The sequence below is a fragment of the Numida meleagris genome, chromosome 5 (assembly GCF_002078875.1).
Source record: "Numida meleagris isolate 19003 breed g44 Domestic line chromosome 5, NumMel1.0, whole genome shotgun sequence".
Lineage (NCBI taxonomy): Eukaryota > Metazoa > Chordata > Aves > Galliformes > Numididae > Numida > Numida meleagris.
This window is the reverse complement of record NC_034413.1, coordinates 52,756,805-52,773,843: the sequence shown is the minus strand read 5'-3', so window position 1 is coordinate 52,773,843 and position 17,039 is coordinate 52,756,805. Positions and strand designations below refer to the sequence as shown.

The window sequence follows — 17,039 nt, the reverse complement described above, 5'->3', positions numbered from 1 at the left end:
TTGGTTGTCTTACTTGTCCTTTGTGTTCCTATCAGATCCGCTTTCAAAACGAGAAAAAGCATGCTGTTGTCCTTTTCAGGAATTGCCATTAAATCTCTGTATGGATAGATTTTCTTCAGTTTCACTCTGCATGGACTTTAATCAGGTTTTCTCCCTCTCGTGATTATTCTAATGCATAAGTAAGGATTAGTAACAATTTGGAAACTAAACTAAAGTTTAGGGAGTAAAAACTTCGAAAATAAAAGGAAAAGGAATTATTACTACAAACTCCGTGATTCATAAGTAACCAGAAAAGTAATACTGTCTGCCTTGTTATTGCTGCAGGCCAAAATGCTCATCATTGATTCACTGTGAATATCATATTACTATATTATTTTTAACAGGTTATAACTACATTCAAACATCTAAAGACGTGCATATAACCTACAACGACACAGAATGTGCTGCGGTTGATTTGACTGATTAACACACATTCTGGGCCACTTTAAACTTATGTTAACAGGGGCCTCAAGGACCACAAGGTGTTCAAGGAGAACGAGGTTCACCAGGAGAAGGGCTTCCAGGAGCAAAGGTACTGCAGGTGAAATGTTCTGAGAGCAGAGCATCATCATTACATGAGTACATGCCAACACAAGTCCACAGCAGACAAGAGAAGTTGATAAATTAGCTTGTAAATTAATAATAAACTTCGGCTTCAATTAATCCAGTAAGATGTCAGAGAATTCAGTTGGTCCAAACAAAACATCCAGGCAGAGATAGCCTCTTGGACCTTTAAAGCTGATATTTAATTCCCCTGACACTTTATTTGTAGAACCTAAGCCTGGAAAGAAGCTGTAATTTTAGAAGAGCCTCTAGCATCTGACTTTACATGAAAGATTATATGTGATTCCTTAGAATACAAGTGATTCCTTAGATGAAAATTTTGCCTAATTGTTGCTTTTTTCTAAATCTTTATATATAGGGACACTTGCTTTCACTAATGACAGGCTACTAAGCTTAATAAATACCCCAGCCACTGGCTTATGCATTTTAGCAAACGGCTGAATTTGGTTTGTGGGGAAAGAAAATTGCTTTTGCTATTTTTCAGATACAGTGGAAGGTAATGAGAGTAGTAGTTGCACTTACATGGATGGACACTCTAGACCCACTACAAGCTCCTTTTTCTGTCTGCTGAACCAACTCTTTGTCTGAGCTGTCATTTTGACTTTCAGTTACAATAACAAAGTGACACAGCTGTTCTGAAATTTATATTCCCCAAGGCCTTCTGTGTGGCTTATACTTGATAAATACTGCTTCAAACTGAACTTACTTCTTAACTGTTTCCCTGGGAAATGCACTGGCTGAGTATTTATTATATAAAAAAATATTCTAAGGTAGTAAACTTCACTACATTGCACAAAAGCCTCCTAGTGGGCTTCTTAATACCTACACCCTAACTGTATGGAGGGAGTTCTTACATTTTAACACAGTTTTTAAGCGTCATGAGATACAGCCTCAACCCTACAAAGCAAAGAGTTCCTTTCTCCCATACATCTGTGCAATAGGTCCACTCATTTTTATTCATCCGCCAAAGCAATTTTGGTTGGGAAAACAATAACAAATCTGTTTCATAGATGCAGGCATCAATTATTCCTTTACTAAAAATCTTATCGTTTTTGTTTTACACAATACTGTACTCAGCTGGGTTTAAATTTGACTGCTGCTAGCATAATTATCTCTTAAAATATGCAGTATTTATTTTATGATGAATTACATAAATTACCCAGCCTCATTGTTGATGCCTTATTTTCATTTAGCAGATTTTATCCATGAAAACAAAAAGAATTTGAAGTACATTTAGAAATCACTGCATTGCCTCTGAAATATCAATTAATATGGGAAGAAATATGGTAACTGGCAAGTAGAACACAGCAACAATGCACAGCAGGAACAATTACGGAACAATGCATAATCTAACTGAAACTACTGAGCACTTGAGATAGGCAGAATAAATTAGCCAAAGGGGAATTCTGCCAGTATTGTTGGAACACTTGATTCTGCAAAAAAATGCACAATTTTTTACTGCCAAATCTGACCTGAAGACAAGCATGCATAAACAGAGTCTATACATGTATCTCTAAACCTATTTATGGCTGCCAAGTATGTCAGCTCTACAGTTTTAAATGCATTTTAAGCAGGCGATTTCTTAATCTAAAGAAATTGTACAGTTGCTTTCTTTCAACAGAATGTTTTTGCTAGAAACTCACAACACAACACAGCTCAGTGAAGTGAAAAACATAAGCAAGTGTTCCAAACCATCGGTGTGAGGAATGTTCTTTTAAGCAAAAGTTCACGTGTTGTTTTTCAGTCAAAAGTAAAAAGGTTGGAACTGGTTGGTAGGGAGAGAAGAAGCCTCTCTGGGGCATAAATTAATTGCTCTGGGTGATTCTGAGGCAACTTGCACAAGCTAACAATCTGTCTCTACATGTTTTATTAACAGAAATACAAGAAATCACAGTATTTTTTTCCTTATTAATAACCTGCATTTTCCCCAAGACCTTTGCATTGTAAATAAATGTTTAGAAGGACAATGATATTTAGAAATGCATTTCTATGATAATACAGCTTGGTCTGGTCTTCTCTCTGGAAAAATTCTTAGTAAGAGCTAGATCCTCACTGCCACACTTTAATGAGAATAATCGTGAGACAAATAAACAGGAATCACTTTACAGTTAGATTCAGAACTCAGCCCCACTGACATTTAAATCACTTGCAGTTTTGCCATTGATTTGAAGGAAAGCAGGACGGGACCCAGAACAAAGTGGGTAAAAAGATTTAAAAAAAAAAAAAAAAAAAAAATCATGTTCATCTCTTTCATCAATAACTTCAAGCAGCAGAGCAAGCTCATTTGAAAAGATGATCTCTTTGGTATCCTAGAAAACAGATCCAGGAGCTACCTTCTGGTCCTTCTCATTTTGGTTTTTGAGATGACAGAGCAAACAGGGTCTTTAGTTACTTCAGAGAGAACATCTGTGTTTTTCTATAGGTAACATCATATTATTTTTTGTGTAGGGAGACCGTGGTTTTGATGGACCAAAAGGCCCTCGCGGACCTCCAGGCATCAGCATAAAAGGTGAAAAGGTGAGCAGTAAATACACCAGGGGATTAGCAAAGTGCCAACAAATCTACATAATACAGCCTTGATATTCACTACAAATTGTGCAATGAGGCAAGACACTCAAAAAAGACCCTAGACAACAAGGTATTTTGTAGACAAATTTATGCTCAATAAATTCTCACAACCTTTTTGAATGTTTCTTCATAATAAAATGGAAATGTTAACAAAAAACTGATTCTGTGGGAAAGTTAAGGTTTAGAGTGGGAAAAAATGATTGGCAGTTGTTTGCAGCAACTGAACCAGGAGGGAATAAGTGCATATATGAAAGATATAAGGTCATTTCCTCAGCTTCAGTGATTTAAGGAGTTGTTAAGTCAACATGACTAGCACAGGAGCTGTCCCAGATTGTTTCTGTATTTTCACACAACTAATCAGCTGAACTTCGGCAGGGTGAATTTGGTCCACCTGGTTTACCTGGACCAATAGGATTACCTGGAATTGGAATTCAAGGAGAGAAGGTATGGTCTTCACTTTCCCCTCACTCCACAGCTAAATGTCTTATAACAGAATATACTTTATTTTTAGTAATTAATCAGGTAATATTTTCAGGGAGTGGAAGGCCCCAAGGGACCACCGGGCTCCAGAGGGCTACCAGGACAGGGACTACCTGGACCGAAGGTTAGAGAATTTTATGAAGTAAAAAGTCTCTCACACATTCTCTGAATAAATGGTCTGTCTATGTCTATATGCTGGTTTAAGTGTTCAACATCTGACTTAGTTGTAGAAAATTATTTTCTTTATTAACATTGTACAGCATTCCCACTCCCAATGAACCTATGGCATAGCTCTCTGTTTATGTTTTGTCTTAGCTCGCCACAAAACCTTTTGAGGTACTACATATCAGACAGTAAACTGTACTTTTTCTGGTATTTTTCCACAGCAAGAGTGGAAGAGTGGTCTGATCTGGTCTTGCAACTTCATCATGTCATAGGCAGGTGCAGTAAATCAATTCCAAAAAGTACTTGCACTTGACATAAAAGAATACCAAAATTTCAAGAATATCTTTTAATCTCAGTGCAGTGTTTCTATTCCAGAAAAAAATACATATATACCTTACGGATTAGCTGCCTTGTTAATTCTGCTGCCTGTTTTCTCACCTGATTTCGTGAATTTACTGTATCTAGTAGTTAAAAATGGTCCAAGATAAAATGGAGATTACCACTGGTGAGGGAAAACTGTCACAGTAATCTAGCCTTGACTGATTTGCACAATCCAGAACTGTTAATAGAAGAGTTCAACCTTACAGTATCTGGAATGGAGACTTAGAGTGATTTTCTGAAAAGAAGCAGCAGATAAAGTTCTGAACGCCTGCAGGCTATTTAAGAATTGTATAAAGAACGAAAGGTGCTAAGTGGTTCTAATGTCTACACCGTCTACACCATGTAGAGCATTTTGGAGCACCAGAGATCACCTCTTACATTTGAAGTGATTACGCAAGGACACGTTTTACTACTGGTACAAAGAAAGAGAAGGGTGAACTGCTTGCAGAGCTCAGATATGCTGCTGAATTGTTGGTGGGAAACATTCATGGGGATGTATAGTTATAGATTTACATCATTAATCATTTCCACCAGCAACTTTTTGGTGACAGCTCAAAAAGTGCCTGGGGACTTTGAGATCCTTAATCTTTGTGACCAAGTTTAACAAATTATATTAAAGGTAATATCACACTAATCTTTCTTTAAATATAATCAGCCAAGAATTTGCTTTTGTATTTTTCCATTACAAAGCTCTTAATAATAATTTCTACTTAAGGGTGAACAAGGCTTGCCAGGAGAGACTGGAGTGCCAGGAGAAAGAGGTATTGGAGAACCTGGTTCTAAGGTATATTATTAATACATGAATATATTTATTTATTCATTTGGATTTGAAAATCTGTGCTTCTTGAGTGTCCTTTCCGTAGGCATGAAAAAAATAAGTCTAGAAATAAACTGTTGAACAATTGGACATTTCTTTCCTTTTTGTAATACATGGGAGTTGTCTTTATAAAGAAAAAACTAAAAGAGTTGGGTTCATATGCATAAATCTTTCCTATAAATATATATACAGTTTAGTAGCCTTTTGAAAATAGATTTACTTGATTCAAAGTCTGCATTTAATAGAAAGACTTACTTTTTATTGATGTCAGGGTGAGCCAGGCCTTTCAGGACTGGCAGGTCTGCCTGGCCTTCCAGGAGAAGACGGAGCCCCTGGACAAAAGGTTGGTTCATTTCTTTCTGCAGCCCACCTGCTTCCCTTCATGCATTCTTACTGTTCACTCTGTGCTGATATCCAAACCTAGAAGAGAGGGTCTTCATGGACAAAGGGAAAATTAGCACTTTTTTTTTTAATCCCTTTCAGAAATGTTTTCTAGGGAAATTTTTTTCTATTTTTGGGGTGTGTTGGTGGTTGTGTTATCGTATTTGCAGCTGGCTTTTTTCAATCCTTCAAATTTCCTGCTTAGAAGGAAGACCACTAAAATGGCTACAGGCAAACTTTAGTAGCTTTCCAGTTATTGCATTTTCCTAGAATGGGGAACTCCATGTATTTTTACGTTACGTCCTCAGAGTGTTCCATCATTACTTAGGATATATGCTACTTCAAGCATTTCCACCCAGAGTTTTACAGTAGCTGCTTCTGAATATGGGAAGAAAATCCTGAGCCCACTGACATCAGTGGGAGTTGTCCCAATAACTTTAAAATTCTACGATTTTAATGAGCTCATTCAAGTAAGTATAGAGTTGATCTTGTACTATGTCTATGCAGTTCTCTGAAATAGTGCTTTGATTTTTTCATTCCAGGGTGAACCAGGATTACCTGGTCTTAGAGGTCCCGAAGGTGCTCCAGGGGTTGGAATACAGGGGGAGAAGGTAAGAATGTCTTACTAAAGGAGACACTCAAAATTCAGGAATAGGTGCGTCCAGATCTTTTCTTCTTTGGTCCAATGTAAGTAATTAAAATATAAATCTCAAGAAATAATTGTTTGTAAAAGTGGCTAGCTGTAGAGTTTGTTTCAGCCTAAAACAACAACTCTTAAAATAGTAAAGTTAATAAAAGACCATCCAGAACACCTTTTTCATAATTTTTTTTTAAATAACTGTAAAACAGTGCAGCGGCTCAGTACCTCTTACAATGTTTGGTGCAAGAAGTCTCACAAAGAGGTAGGTTTACTTTTGCTGGGTCTACTGCTTCTCTTAGAATAACTGGCTCAATTTTTTGGGTTCTGCCTCTTGCACTGGTCTTCTGTACTGATTCATAAATGCAGAAGTAATTCTGATTTCTTATGTCAGCATCTTTATCCTGAGAAGTATTGTCAGTGTCCAAAACATTAGACAAAACAAACGGAGAATAAATGTCACAGGAGAAAAATAAACATATTAAGTATTAGAACTGCAAAGAGCCAGAAGGGCTAAAAACAGCTCAGGAAAAAAGAATATCAAGATATCCATCTCTTTTCAGTATACTTTGGTAGGGAATACATGGAGAGGTTGTGTGCCAATAAATACATGTATCAACAAAATTAATGATTGTGTTTGAACATTTCAGAGTGACTGAACTCACAGCCCTCTCATTTTTCTTGTAACTGTTACAGCTTAATAAAGATTAAAGCCAGTTAGCACTTAACAAACTTTACACTGTATTCTTAGATTTTTCTGACTGAAACTCTAATAAGTTAGAGAGGGTATTGTGGTCATTTTTTTTCAATACAAAAAAGTACCTCCGAGTAAATTATCTTTTTCAGTTTTGATTCGTTCTCTTTAACAATATTTTTTCATGTAATTACTCAATTTTTCAGCTGCAAGGGTATACATGGTCTTTAAGACTTCTTTGGGAATTTTTTTTTCATAATATTCACAGGTAACTCAGTTAATTTAATTTCAGCGGGAATCTATTTGGTTTTAACTTTACAAATCCCAAACCCGGCAATTATTTAGCAGAATTAGCTGGCTTGCCATTGAAAGCAATAGAAAGAGCTCACGTGCACCAGCTACAATATAGAACTTCACCATGTTTCACTGATATTTGCAATTAATTTCAGATAACACATTCTTAGTATTTTGGTATGTGTGACATATCTTCTCTGTTTCTGTAGGGAGATCAAGGTCAGAGAGGAATACGTGGATTAACAGGACCAACAGGAGTGCCTGGGCCTGCAGGAGCTAAAGTATGTTAATTATCATGCTGTGCGTGTAAAACAGCCCTCTGGAACTGTGCTTTGTCCTAGATCTCAGAAATAACTTGCCTGAAATGAACTTACCTCTTAAAAAATAACTACCAAAAAAAAAGTTCAGCTAAGGTTTTCCTAAGCAAGACACACCACAATCATTATAAACACCCAGAAGCATTCTTTAAAAACTTTATATTCATCATATTGCTTCCTTTGGAAGGGAAGAAATGACTTGAAAAAAGTTATAGCGTACTAAAAGTAGTGTTTTTATGCTGAAATACTTGAGAAGACAACACAGTGTCTAGCATATACACATGGACCACAATTTCATTTTCCTTTACATTGATCTGACTCACGGCTGATATTCTTTCACTGATTTGGAGTTTGAATTCCCACTGAAAGGGAGAGAAAGGCTACTCCAAGTTTATCTTCCAGTTTCTTATGAAGTCTTTTGCTATTAATTCATACGTTATGTATTTCCACATATGGTAAAAAAAATCAAAAGAGGTAATAAAGTACACCAAAAGGACTATTTGAAAAAAATAATCTGTTGTGACAGAAATACATTTTTTCTTGTATACCTACACAGCTGGGTAGGAGACCTTGAGTGCTGGACGTGCTGGACCAAGTCTAGAACATACTAAGAAAAGGATTTCTAGTAATACATATTTATTCAGTGACCAAGAGGAATCTCATTTCCATTGAGAAATTAAAACTACACTGATTATCCGTCCTTCAATGGTTAGATTTCACTTAACATAGAATATTAATAAAATATTAAAACTTCTAACAGAATTTGAATGAAACACGATAAATTGCTGTACAAATGTTTTCTCCAAGAGATATTCAGAAAAAAAACATTGTTGCCACTCTCCTTCCTTCACTGCAGGGAGAGCCAGGTGTGCCTGGACGTCTTGGAATGCCAGGCCCTCCTGGAAGAGCTGTGCCTGGACCAAAGGTAACATCTTCCTAGTATTTTTAAATCCTAGTACGACCTAGTACTTTTAAACACAGTGTGAAAACTACAAAGTAGTAGGCTATACTATTTGTGTAAATAATTTCAGCCTAAAGAGGTTACATAAAACTTCACATTTCCTATCAATAGAGTTATGGATTGTATCAATTCCAGTTACCACCACGGCCTGGTATTAACTATTTGCTAGCTTGAGGTGTAGGCTACCTATGTTCTTTTCTTTGTCTTTCATAGCCTTGGTATCAAAATATTTTTATTTCTTCTGCTCTTAGTGTTTATCTTAAATACCAGCTAATATGTGTATATATATTATATATATATAGTTATATATATATGATTTATAAATTATATAACAATTTTTTTTAAAAAAAAACAATCACTAGTTGGTCTTTAATAATATAACTAAGGTACACGTTTTCTTCATTTCAGGGTGACACTGGGCTACCTGGTCTTGCTGGACCAATTGGAGAACCAGGTTTTGGGCTTCCTGGGGCAAAGGTAGCTCCTAAATTGATGAACTAATTTCTGATAAAACTGTAAAATAAGGCAGAATTTCAGTGAAGCAACAGCGTATCACCGAGGGTGGCAAAGTGTTACACAATGCTTACCATATATATATTGTAATACATTGGTGTAGAATAAAGATTTGCAGAGCCAGACAACCATGGAAAGTCAATCTTCCAGACTCCACAAATCATAAGCTTTCACATGGCAGAGAACCAGAAAAAAAGACTGTTTTTAATTTACAATGAGTGAATACAGCGAGAACACATGATTTAGATCTGTTAAACACAGCTAATTTTTCTGAGCAGTTTTTAGGTATATTGCTTCATTTCTAAGTATGGCACAGAGTAATACATAGATTCCAAACAGATCTCAGGACATGAGCCAAACCAGTCATGTGAGAAGAGATCCTTTAAGCAGTGAAAGAACATTAAAGAGTAGCTAATCTCTTAGGACTTCTCTCTAGCACGTCTACAGTACTGTCTCGGTGTTAGTTAGATTCAACTTTTCCTCAGGCTTTAACTAAGTGAATTTGACAATATACTTGAGTACAGACCCTGTCCCTTGTTCTCTGACTGATCTTAAGCCCTCAAAACTCTTTAATTTTGGCTACGCTCAGCATTTTTCCATGAATAAGTTCTTCATTTTTTGCTATCAGTATTAGTGCTTTTGCTTCACTGTCAGATATCTGCAACAAGATGTACAGGGTAAAGCTTTTTACAGTCTCATTTTTTTTATAAAATTTCTGCATGGACATTTTCTTGGCGTTGTTATGCATGCACATATTCTGGGCAGCTGCAGAGACAAACAGTCATCCACCCAGACCATCTGTTCAAGTGTAACTCACAGCAACTTTCGGCCTCTGTCAAGATGGGCTTGTGCATTCAAAACTAGAGTAACAGTTACTACCATAAGAAAATAACGCAACTGAAGCCATTCCTTCTTAAGTCATAGTAACAGCGGACAGAGCTCTCAAAATGATTCAGATTAGTGACTTAGAAGTGTAAGGTCCCGTATATCCCCAGAGCTGTCAAATATCCCAGTTTTAGTCTGGTATTGTCTAGTATTGATAACATACAATAATCACTCACATTGTAAAATACATGCACAGATAAAATCAACTTACACTATCTCTGATAAAGAAATTTCACATTCAAGGAATATTTGCTAGCAATTGTATTGGCAGTCATCTCATTTGTTTCTCCTGCTTTCGTCAGGGTGACCGAGGCCTTCCAGGACTTCCTGGGCCCTATGGGCCAAAAGGAGATGGTTACCCTGGTCCACCTGTAAGTTTACAGACATTTCTTTTTAAAGTGAATTGGGAACAAATAGGTACAACAAAGTGATTAGCCTCCATGACTGACATGTCAGGAAAGATTTGCTTGTCTTTCAGGCTCCTCAACCGTGATAATGCATTTTAGCATGGAAGGAAATCTTCCTCTGTAGTAGTCCCAGACATCACAAATCCCTGACTTCTCTTGATTACACAATGCAACACATTCCAAGAGGGGAATTTTTTATAGTATCACTGTGGTTTCAATCAGTTCCTTCAATATCTTAAAGTGGGATACTGTCTTCTGCCCAGAACTTTAACCCCAAACAGAAGAACACAGCCCAGATGAACAGCTGTGTCCATGTATACAGGTATGAATTCTGGGTGACACCACCTACTTTTGAGAACCACTGAAAAAGCAGCTACTGTCCAGAGTCAGAAGAGCAATCTGTCCTCAGTTCTATTTATCAGGCCACTGAGGGTGGCACGAGGAACTGGCTGACCTACTTCACAGCCCTTTACAGAAGTCTGTACTGGAAGATAGGACAAATGCCTGCAAAAAGGATACAAAGAGAAAAGGCTCTCTGTTCTTCTCCCTCAAGTGAACACATGTATATGCAGCACTGGCCTCACACAGCCTGTTCCACCAGCCCTGGCTTTGTTGTGCTGGCTAGAGTCAGGGGAGTTTGGTGACATGCTAGCATTTATTTGTGCTAAAGACAACTGTATAAATGCATACAAACATGAGGAGTAAAAATTAATGAACGTCAAAGTGGAAGCTTGAAGCTGAAGCATTTATAATACTTCTTGCCATTTTAATGCAACCCAATTCTATAACTGCTTTTGCACCAGTCTCTCTGGATCAGATTCCTCCTGACACACGCAGGTCTCTTGCATGAGGTGGTACACACATACAACTGCCACCGACACAACTTCTGGCCTATCCAAGTGGAATTTAAACAGTTACAAACCACAGCAACCACACAGAGAGTCAACATATTCAAGACACAAGCCATATTGTTAACAAATGCACGTAGTCAACACAGCTTGAAATTAATTTAATATTCTGTCTATGCATACAATTTTCAGGGCTTGCCAGGCCTTCCTGGGATTCCCGGTGAGCAAGGCCCTGATGGAGTCGGACTACCAGGACCTAAGGTACAGATCTTAACTGCAAGAAAAGTAAATGAATGCATATACTACATGTGCGTATAGTTCCTACCCATAAGTCACAGTCAGATTATCTTTTTCATGCAGTTTTAATTTGCTTGTCAGTAAATAAAAGGTAGATCCCGTAGAAGATCTACAAGCTTCATTTCAGAACTCATCTTGATGCAGATTGCAAGATTACTTGAATTATACAGGTAATTGACAGATAGACTGCAGCTATTTAAACATGCCTAATGTCTCTTAACAGAATATACATCTTTTTTGACTCTCATCAATCTGCTAACTGTCTGAAGGCACTAACAAGAAAAGTACGCTAGAGCAGTGCCAGTGCGAGCACAGAGTCTGACAGACAGGAAAGCAAAAAGATTTTTGTTGACTTGCAGGAAATGGAGTTTATTTTATGATACAGGAATTGTAATGCCTCTCTAACTATTGCATAACTGACTGTGCATGTCTTGATATGTTCAGACCACTAGATACTGTTAAACCCCAATATCCTTCTCATCCTGCCTGCAGTATTCATAGTTTAGCACTGTTTACACTTACAGTGAGCTGTTAAACAATTCTTCTCGCTTTGTCCTGTTTGAGTACAGCAGATGCTGACAATTCTAGAGATAAATCAAACTTTGTATTCACTACTTATTTTTTAAAGTATCAATTTTCAGGGTGATCTTGGTAGTAGAGGACCAATTGGTCTCCCAGGTCCCCCAGGAGAAGGTCTGCCAGGACCAAAAGTAAGCCATTTAAACACATCTTCTATCTTCTATTTTCTAGAAAAGAACAATACAGTATAAAAATGTATGGTCATGCATACATACGTATGTTTTCTGTCTTCACACTGCACTCAAAACACTACACTAGTAATCCAACAGATAACTAAGAAATAGTGTCTTCATTTTGCAGAAGATCAGAAACATTTCTGCTAACCAGCCATAAACCATGGCCTTTTTCCTATTGCAGGGGATAAATTATAGAATGATAATCTTGCATGAAGATCAGCAACAAGATATCCAGCTCCTGCAGACAGTAGCTCCAGTTTGGTAGCAAACATTTCTTTTAGCATCTGTCTTGACCTAGGATTACTGGTCTGGCAAACACTTATCAGTGCCCATCCTATTTTTAAAGCTACAGGCAAACTGCTGAGCTCTTCTAGAATTCTTCCCCCCACACCTCTTTTTTTTTTTTTACTCTATAAAGTAAATCAACAATATTCTAATGTAATACATAATTAGAATATACACCATGAAAAATGCCTGGAAATAATAAAGAACAATTTTCCTTGCAAAATGGAAAATTTTTGCTCCTACAGCTCAACTTCAGAAGTCTGTTAATACAAAAGAACTGTTTCAGAAAGTGCATGTTAATGTAAAAGGACTAAACCATGACAAAACTAAGGATTCTGCAACATCATAATGTATCACCCACACAGTGTGGCTTCTTTGTTCCCTAGGCACAAGTGCCTGGCTAGGTGCATGGCCAAGCAGTGGGAAAGCACTAATCCCACCTGTGTTACACTGTACAAAGGATTCTTACCAGTGGAAGAAACTGAGAGTTTCACACAAGGATACTAGAATAGCAACATAGCTATAAAATTAATACTGTACTATGAAAAACTTCTGAAAATGTAATGTTTTCTCTAGAGTTCTTTTAAAAATCAGCAGCAAGAGATTATTTACAATGCCACATTCTTATGTGTATCTACAAGTCTTATTGTGTAAGCTGAGCGGTGATGAATGATACCATAGCATTTAGGAAATAATAAACCTCTCTTAAATCTTAATTAGATCCCCAGTGTCCCACCAACACAATCTATCCTTAGTACAATGTTCATCTCTGTCAGCAAGGTGATTTAAGTTCACCAGCTATGAAGTCCTTTTATTGAAGTATCAACTGGATATAAATAATACGATAAAGGATAAAAAAAAATTGTCAGCTGGAGCAAACTTATCCTCACTACTTACAAAAAGATATTGAATGTGGCAGAGGACTGACAGGAAATTACACAGTCGTACAACAATGTCTTGTGCATTTTCATTATGCATAGTGAATTTAACACGTGCAGGGTTTCTTTCTAGGGAGCTGCAGGACGCCCAGGGCTGCCTGGCCCTTTGGGACCTCCTGGTGAAGGCATTCAAGGAATTAAGGTAAGATAACTTTGTGCTGAGTGCTCAATCTGGCCATCACAGTATTAACGAATTAAGAAACAAACCTCACATTGTTGTTTCTCATATGACAAGAGAGCCAGAGGTTGGACAAAGAGAAAGTTAATATGAGCATCTACAAATTATGTTCTGCATCTGCTGCTGTTAACAACAAAAAGCCCAAGGGTGTGTGGACTGAGGAAGGAGGAATTTTCAAAGATAGACTCACAGAATGAGCCAAAATGAAAAATAACATTCCCTCTTCCCCAGTCTCTCATGCCCATGGAAATACCTTGAAGTAGTTATGTGAATTACCACCTATGGTAAAAGAATATTCTTTATCCCGAACCTGGGTGCAATATTCCATTTTCACCATAATTTGTACTTTTACATGAAACATGTAACATATAAAAGAGACACAAGAGACAGAAGAAAGAAAGGAGGAATGAGAAGGAATAAAGTAGGTTGGAAAGAGGGAAGAGGAGAATCAGAATAGATCACGATCAAGCAGTTTTCAAATATAACATTAGAGTTGACATACTACTGAAGTATTTGAGAAATATAAGCAAGCCATTACAGAGCCTCAAGTGTCTCAAGATAGTTGTTAAAATGCAGCTGAAACACTTTGTTTAAACATTCAAAATTAATGCATAATGAATGACTACAAAGGGTTAACATCACTACCTGGATTATCATTAGGGGGAACCAGGAATTCAAGGAATGCCAGGACCACGAGGCCCCCCTGGAGAAGGGCTTTTGGGACAGAAGGTATGATATCTAAATCAGAGAGAATGTCTGAGACCCCAGCCAACGTACTGAAAATGTTCAGTCCACTCAGCTCTCACTGAAGACATGTGAATTCTTTGAAAAGAGGATGAGGATTTAGTAAAACTTCAGCCATTCACACGATCCTTTTAATATCTTATAACAGCATCTCTCTCTGCGTTACATATTTTAATATCATATGAGGCTTATCTTCTAGCGCAGTTAGAAGAAATACAGATACTGGTTTTAACATCATTGCCCTTCATTTACCCACAGTTACGCAAAATTTGGGGAGTACATCAGTACTAAAAGAAAGGCGTGCTGAAATCAGTTTTTGGATGCGATTACATCCGTTCATAAAGAATATGCAAACTCCCACAGCCTAACAGAAATCAAACCAAAAGTCACTATTTCCTTTGTTTGATATTCTGAACAGCTTTCCTGGGCCCAAAGGTTTCTCAGAATGTTTCCATTACTCAATCCAAACCTGTCTGTTCCTTTCTTCTCAGTTTCCCTACTGTTGTCTTATTTTCCTCAAACATGTTTACTTCCATCATGCAGTATCCCAGGAAACATCCCTGTCTGCATATACTTGTGCGGGATGGTTCATTTTTCAAACTGCTTGAGCCTGGTCTAGTGGTTGGCGACCCTGCACTTGGCAGGGGGGTTGAGACTCGATGATCTTTGAGGCCCTTTTCAACCCAAGCCATTCTATGATTCTATGATTCTATGATATTTTTCCCCATAAAAATACTTAACAGCACAAGTTATTCACAAAATTTACAGATACCAATTTATTTAAACAATATCTGTGACAATCTCTGTGAATTTGACAAAGGCAGCTAGAAATAAATGTGAAAAACGTAATAAAAATTGACTTACATTTTCTATCCACTTACCTCTATGACTTCAAAGGGAGATCGAGGAGCAACAGGTGAAAAAGGGAAAAAAGGAGAAAAGGGAAATGTGGGTGATCCTGGTTTATCTGGAGAACCTGTGAGTAATTCAGTTTTAAGACATCTGTTTTCTTCAACTGCTTAATACTAAAGCTGGGTTGTGTGTTTTTCTTGCTATCTAACTAACATAAGCTGAAATGCTTACGAAACTGAAAATATGAAAATGTTTAAAAGCATAAGAAAAACATTTCTGTGCTAAGCACCCCAATTTCAAAACACAGATGTGGGTTTCTTCTTAAGGCAGTTCAAGCCAACAGTCATGTTTTAAGAAGACAGGACTACACAATTCTATCATATGTCTATCAAGGAACTGTAGATCAGACTTACCACCAAAGCTGATGAACAGATGTAGGGAGGAAAACTGGTAATTTCTGCTTGTTTCCAAAAGCTAGAAAACAAAATGTGCTCTTCTGTTCTGGCATTTACATGCTACTCAGTGTACGTAAACTGAAAATCAGTGATTCAACAGGAGCCTTGAGGTCATCCACTACCCATAAAAGCCTCGCCACCTCAAAAGGCTGGAGATATGATGAGTACAAGCTAGTATCACAAAAATGCTCTTTCTTCTAGTAAAAGTTCTTATTGGATAAGTATTATTTTAATAATGGTATTGATTAAGTCATATTCTGGATTTCAATGTTACTAATTGCATAGCTTAATTAATGATCACTGTTACAGGGCAAAACTGGACCAAAGGGAGAGCAAGGCCTAACAGTAAGCAAATTCCATTATTTGAAACCTACTGGGACATGATTACAAACAAAATGCAAGGTACTATCAGTTGAAATCCTATATAAATTATTCTAGAACATTTTCTGACAGTAATAATATAGAAAGAAACTACTCAGAGGCTTCTGAATTTTTCTCATCTGCTTCATGCTGATAAGGAATTTAGAATTCCTGATGATTTCACATATTTTTCTTCTATGTCTTCTTTTACAGTTAGTAAACAAAAACTTTGATAGCATCAGGTTTATACATCATTTGAAAGAGGCAAATGGTAAAATATTTTTATATTTAATTTTTTCATATCTAGAGAGAAGATATAATTAAATTAATTAAAGAGATATGTGGTAAGTATGCAGGAAAAATTTTAATTTCAGATTCTATTTTTCTTCATAAAATTTGCATTTTCCTTCTTTCCAAAAGTAGTATTGTGATCTGTTGGTTTTTTTCATTTTTCCTTTGCAGGTTGTGGCATTAAATGTAAGGAAATTCCCATGGAGCTTGTATTTGTGATTGACAGCTCTGAGAGTGTGGGACCAGAGAATTTTGAGATTATCAAGGACTTCGTAACTGCCTTAGTAGACAGAGTAACTGTAGGCAGAAATGCCACCAGAATTGGCCTTGTACTGTACAGTTTAGAAGTTCAGCTAGAATTTGGTCTCAACAAGCATACAACTCAACAGGATGTTAAACAAGCAATTAGAAAAATGCAGTACATGGGAGAAGGCACTTACACAGGAACTGCTATCCGTAAAGCAACTCAGGAAGGATTTTTAGGTGCTCGAACAGGAGTGCGAAAAGTAGCTATTGTGCTCACAGATGGCCAAGCAGACAAGAGAGAAGCGGTGAAACTAGACATTGTCGTTCGAGAGGCTCATGCAGCAAACATCGAAATGTATGCAATAGGAATCGTAAATACTTCCGATCCAACACAAGCTGAGTTTGTGCACGAACTAAACCTGATTGCTTCAGATCCAGACAGAGAACATATGTATCTCATCGATGACTTTAATACCCTCCCAGGTGCGTTCACTGCAGTTTTTTCCTGCACTCTATCTGATGATTCTCAGAATAGAGGAAAAAATGCATTACCTTTGTGGAAGTTATGCTTTGATCTGATCAGGGTTATTTACAAGGTGCAAAATTATAAGAACCTAGAGATAAAGATCGCCTTCTTTTAAGGACTCATGGTATAAGCCATGACATGAAAGAGAACAACATATCATG

General features: G+C 37.1%; 1 protein-coding gene across 1 annotated transcript in view; it reads left to right on the top strand.

The window, feature by feature from the left end:
* Positions 1 to 17,039, top strand: part of LOC110400225 (collagen alpha-1(XXVIII) chain-like) — a 32,131-nt gene that overhangs the window by 11,298 nt on the left and 3,794 nt on the right. The window contains exons 13-31 of the mRNA XM_021399937.1: positions 503 to 571; positions 3,052 to 3,120; positions 3,547 to 3,615; positions 3,707 to 3,775; positions 4,913 to 4,981; positions 5,286 to 5,357; positions 5,938 to 6,006; positions 7,230 to 7,301; positions 8,194 to 8,262; positions 8,707 to 8,775; positions 9,999 to 10,067; positions 11,144 to 11,212; positions 11,890 to 11,958; positions 13,300 to 13,368; positions 14,065 to 14,133; positions 15,046 to 15,126; positions 15,765 to 15,800; positions 16,123 to 16,159; positions 16,278 to 16,835. Of these exons, the coding sequence (XP_021255612.1) occupies positions 503 to 571; positions 3,052 to 3,120; positions 3,547 to 3,615; positions 3,707 to 3,775; positions 4,913 to 4,981; positions 5,286 to 5,357; positions 5,938 to 6,006; positions 7,230 to 7,301; positions 8,194 to 8,262; positions 8,707 to 8,775; positions 9,999 to 10,067; positions 11,144 to 11,212; positions 11,890 to 11,958; positions 13,300 to 13,368; positions 14,065 to 14,133; positions 15,046 to 15,126; positions 15,765 to 15,800; positions 16,123 to 16,159; positions 16,278 to 16,835 (1,753 nt within the window). The remainder of the gene's footprint in view (positions 1 to 502; positions 572 to 3,051; positions 3,121 to 3,546; positions 3,616 to 3,706; positions 3,776 to 4,912; positions 4,982 to 5,285; positions 5,358 to 5,937; positions 6,007 to 7,229; positions 7,302 to 8,193; positions 8,263 to 8,706; positions 8,776 to 9,998; positions 10,068 to 11,143; positions 11,213 to 11,889; positions 11,959 to 13,299; positions 13,369 to 14,064; positions 14,134 to 15,045; positions 15,127 to 15,764; positions 15,801 to 16,122; positions 16,160 to 16,277; positions 16,836 to 17,039) is intronic.